The 4,738-nt window shown below is 39.5% G+C and overlaps 2 protein-coding genes across 2 annotated transcripts in view; both read left to right on the plus strand.

Moving 5' to 3' along the window:
- LOC106338966 overlaps window positions 1–1,059 on the plus strand; it is a 7,507-nt gene extending 6,448 nt beyond the window's left edge. The window contains exon 3 of the mRNA XM_013777817.1: window positions 977–1,059. Coding sequence (XP_013633271.1) covers window positions 977–1,059 — 83 coding nt within the window. The remainder of the gene's footprint in view (window positions 1–976) is intronic.
- Window positions 1,060–2,126: 1,067 nt separating this feature from the next.
- Window positions 2,127–3,500, plus strand: LOC106338967 (uncharacterized WD repeat-containing protein alr3466-like). Its single transcript, XM_013777818.1, has one exon. It carries the CDS (start codon window positions 2,127–2,129, stop codon window positions 3,498–3,500), a length of 1,374 nt encoding a protein of 457 aa, XP_013633272.1.
- The last annotated feature ends 1,238 nt before the right edge of the window (window positions 3,501–4,738 follow it).

Consider the following 4,738-nt stretch of genomic DNA (forward strand, 5'->3'; position numbering starts at 1 on the left):
AAAAAAAAAGTATTTGATGAAAGTGTTAGACATGTTCATACTCAAATCAATTCAAGCAAGTTCAGACAGCATTAGGAGTCCATTTCAAGCTAAGAACAGATACAGACAACGAACTAAAAGAACAAGCAGAGTCAATGAAGACAGTCCCTTGCTCTAGTGCAGTCCGCAGCATCAGAGCCAACTAACTAGGGAAAAAATCGTACGACCGTACTAGGTCCAAACCTGTGTCTCTCCGTATAAAGTCAAGGGGCTTGATTTTTCTTAAAAATACACATTTTTTACATAAATATTTTACAAGTTTTTAATAAATAAAATTAAAAAGGGGCCTAGAAATGTTTTAATTATATATGGTTAAATCACAATATATTACTGTTATATTTTATAAACAAAAATGTATTTAAAGCATTGAAAAATAAATAATCTTAAAAGGTAGAATAAAAAAATTTGCCCTGGGCCGATAAGAATGTTAAGCCGGCACTGGGCAGCATCATGTATGCCATGATTGGCACCCGAGTGGATTTGTCTTATCTAGCAGGAGTGAATAGCCGGTTTATGAGCAAACCTCTAAAAGAGCATTGGCAAGCAGTGAAGTGGGTCTTGAGGTATATCAAACGCGAACTAAAGCTTGTGTATAAGAGACAAAGTTTGTTTTGAAAGGGTTTCGACTCTGATTTTGGAGGAGATTTAGAAAGCAAAAGGCCAATTGGTGAGTATGTTTTCACTCTTGGAGATGGAACAATCAGTTGGAAGTCTGGTCTATAGAAGTGGTGGCACTACTTCCACCGGATGCCGAGTATATATATGGCACTAACTTAGGCTGTAAAATTAAAAGTTTGGATAAGGGATTGATGAATGAGGGGGTTTTCATCAAGATGCAGTTGAAGTGTTTAGTGATTCTTAGAGTGCCACTATCCAAGAATGATGTGAACAAAGCATATTACTCAGAAGTATAACTTTATACTGGACTTGATTGCAGACGGTTTGGTGAAGCTAACAAAGACTACTCTTTACAATACAGCTGATGCCCTTACCAAGGTGTTACCGGTGAGGAAGCTCTAAAATGCTCTGGAACTATTCTAGATTTCAAAGAACTGACAATAGTCAGAAAGATTGGTGGAATCCAAGAACTAGAATCAATGAAACTCAAATCCAAGGTAGAGTTTTGTGGATATGGTTTTGAGTCCGAACAGAGGAATGTCTGTTCTTCTCTACGGATAAGTGTTGATGGCATTCAACTTAGAAGGCTTTTATAGTTGCAGAAGACCATGACTACGATTCCAACATGAAATGAGAGCAAGTGAGAGTCCTGTGGCGTGTGCATTGGATCTTTCTCAAAATGAACCAGAAGTTGGCTGGTTCTTGAGAACTAAGCTTCGACAGAAGAGGAAGTCGGTTCTGCAGTACTCTCCTTTTGGGACCACTCTCATACGACATGGTTGGGGTTTCTTAAGGAACCGACAAGAGGGTTTTGTGGCTAGGTTTAGACAATGAACTTGTATATAAACCAAGTAATTTTAGTGGATTCAGGGTATCAGATCCCGACGAGACGTAGAGTGAGTTTAAGAGCCTGAACTCATTAACCTTGTTGTGTTTTGTTTATCTTTCTTCCTCTGTTCTTACTTCTTAACAAATCAATCACAAACGAGTGCAAACACGAGATAGAGGATTAACTTGATATGCAACCGTTTCAGGTTTTAAATACTCACAGGTTTGATAGTTTAAAGTTCTATATATATTTTTTTTCTATTTTGATTGTCTGATTTTCTCATTATACTTCTGTTGGCACTTATTCTAACAGGAAATCATTTTTTCCTCCCTTTAAATCTACAAATCTATTTTCGGGGAAGAAACAAATAGTAAAATACTGCTTTGAGTTAGTACAATGTGCAAGATGTAAATATGACACAACAAGAATTTTCCTGAATTAGATTAAGCCAATGAAGCTTAACATCAATAATTAAAAAAACAACAAATAAATTTAGCAGCCAGCCAGCCATATTTGTTAAGCTAAAAACTAAACCCCTTCAAATCTCAATCTAATTACCCTTTTTTCTCCTCTCCGCACGAATTAATTAATTCAAAGTTGTAAATCTACGAAGGGGCCAAAAGTTAGTAACATATTCAAAATGTTCGCCGAGGCGGATAACAATATGATGCATCCTGATCCGAATCTCTCCTCCGCAATGACCGACCAGACCGAGGACGAGTACGGCCTACGTAACAGCAGTGCATCTGCGGTTGGCACAGGCATGTACGGTAGAATGAGCTGCGAAGGTTCTCCAGTGATGATGTCTCCCTGGAACCAAGCATCTCCATTTACTCAAACCGAATGGTCTAACGTCGATGAAAATCTACCTCAGAATGGTCTTATTGGCTCGCTTGTACGTGAAGAAGGCCACATCTATTCTTTAGCGGCCACAAAAGATCTTCTTTACACTGGTTCCGATAGTAAGAACATCCGCGTGTGGAAGAATCTAAAGGAGTTTAGTGCGTTTAAATGCAACAGTGGATTGGTAAAGGCCATTGTGATTTCAGGGGAAAAGATTTTCACAGGTCACCAGGACGGTAAGATTCGCGTTTGGAAAGTATCTCCTAAGAACCAAAGCTCCCACAAACGCTCTGGAACGTTACCTACTTTAAAAGATATATTCAAGGCCTCTCTCAAACCAAGTAACTATGTTGAGGTGAAGAAAAACCGCACCGCGCTTTGGATCAAACACGCGGACGCTGTCTCTTGTTTGAGCCTAAATGAAGAACAAGGGCTGTTGTATTCTGCTTCATGGGATCGAACAATCAAGGTGTGGAGGATCTCTGATTCGAAGTGCCTAGAATCAATCCCAGCTCACGATGATGCTGTAAATTCTGTGGTATCAACAACGGAAGCGATTGTGTTCTCTGGATCAGCTGATGGAACAGTGAAAGCGTGGAAGCGTGAGCAACAAGGAAAACACACAAAACACACGCTCATGCAAACGTTAACAAAGCAAGAAACTGCTATCACAGCTTTGGCTGTGAATAAAAATGGTACTGCTGTGTACTTCGGTTCGAGTGATGGTTTGGTGAATTTTTGGGAGAGAGATCAGAAGCAATTGAACTACGGTGGTGTTTTGGAGGGACACAAACTTGCTGTTCTTTGCCTTGAAGTTGCGGGCAGTCTTGTCTTCAGTGGGTCTGCTGATAAGACAATATGTGTGTGGAAGAGAGATGGAAATATCCATACATGTCTCTCTGTACTAACTGGTCACACAGGTCCTGTAAAATGTTTAGCGGTAGAAGAAAATCTTGAAGTGTCAGAACGGAAAGACCATAAATGGATTGTATATAGTGGAAGTCTGGACAAGTCAGTAAAAGTATGGGGAGTTTCAGAATCATTCATTGACATGAACAACATGTGTACGATGCAGCAACAACAACATGTCATATCTCATTCGGAGGTTGTTATGTCTGATGGCAGTTTCTCCTCATCAGCTGGTGGAGCCAGCAGCCATCAGAGAGGTTAATCATGTTTTGTGGTTTGCTCTCCTAATTAAATAACAAATTTGCATGAATGTCAAACAACTCATCAATTTTAAAAGTTAAATTTCAATACAAACAAAAAGAAAAGTTTAGTCTTATGATGCAATACGTGTATTATGAATTTGAGACTTTAATATTAAAGTTCGTTATTATTTTCAACATTTTGTGATATTGTAGTCTTGCTTATGTTGTATCATGTTCTTACTACTTTTATGAGATTTGATAGAATCATGTAGTCATTTTATTCTATTATTTCTCGTGGAATTATTGATAGCTTTTCAGTTTTCATTGATCAAAAGTTTCAAAACCATGAGCTATCCGGCTCAGTTTAGCTCGTGTTGGTTCAGTGTGAGGTTGATATACGGCCACGACTTCGCACAAATGAGTAGATACAATATCTTTTATAAATGAGACTAGCTGAACATTATTTTGTTAGCAGATTCTGTTTATGTATAAACAACCTATTCGGGTTTTATTAGAGAGGTATTGTACAACAAAGCAAAAATGTTACTGGATCAACCAAGCAGGCCGTTCCACTCTCTGTAGAAGGCCCTGTCGAGCTTTGCAGTCTAGTGACAACTGGTGTTTGAAACACCGGTAGTCTGTGAGAAACTGAGACATTACTGTGTTGTAGCTGTCTGTCTTGTCCTGCAGGAGCTTTGGCTGTGGCTGGAGAAGTAAACACACTCTTATGCCATGCTGACATTAGAGGCGAGGTCACTTCAGGCTGCAGGTGTCAATACATATCAGAGAAGGGAAATCTTGATTCATCAAAGGTGACGTGCCTACTGATATACACCCTTCCCGTTGCTGGAAACAAACATCGGTATCCTTTATGTTTCTCACTGTACCCCAAGAACACGCAGGTGAGGGAGCGAGGATCAAATTTGTTCTGAGCATAATTTCGAAGAGTAGGGTAGCAGGAGCAGCCGAAGACTCGCAGCATTGAGTAGGGTGGACTTCTCTTGTATATACTCTCATACGGACTTGTTGACTCTTCGATCGCTGTATGAGGAAGGAGATTACTCAGGAAATTTGCAGTTGAAAAAGCTTCTACCCAATACTTTTGAGGAGCTTTGCTGTGAAACAAGAGAGACAGGCCAAGCTCAACCAGATGCCTATGCTTTCTTTCCGCCAGCCCGTTCTGTTGACATGAGATAAGTTGTTGTATTCCGCTTTGTTGTAAGTGTTTAGTGAATTGATTGCTTATAAATTCACCTCC

Source organism: Brassica oleracea, chromosome C4 (assembly GCF_000695525.1).
Source record: "Brassica oleracea var. oleracea cultivar TO1000 chromosome C4, BOL, whole genome shotgun sequence".
Classification (NCBI taxonomy): Eukaryota; Viridiplantae; Streptophyta; class Magnoliopsida; order Brassicales; family Brassicaceae; genus Brassica; species Brassica oleracea.

Excerpts from the sequence above, each read along its gene's own strand:
- LOC106338967 (XM_013777818.1), top strand. The coding sequence starts at position 2,127 with ATGTTCGCCGAGGCGGATAACAATATGATGCATCCTGATCCGAATCTC.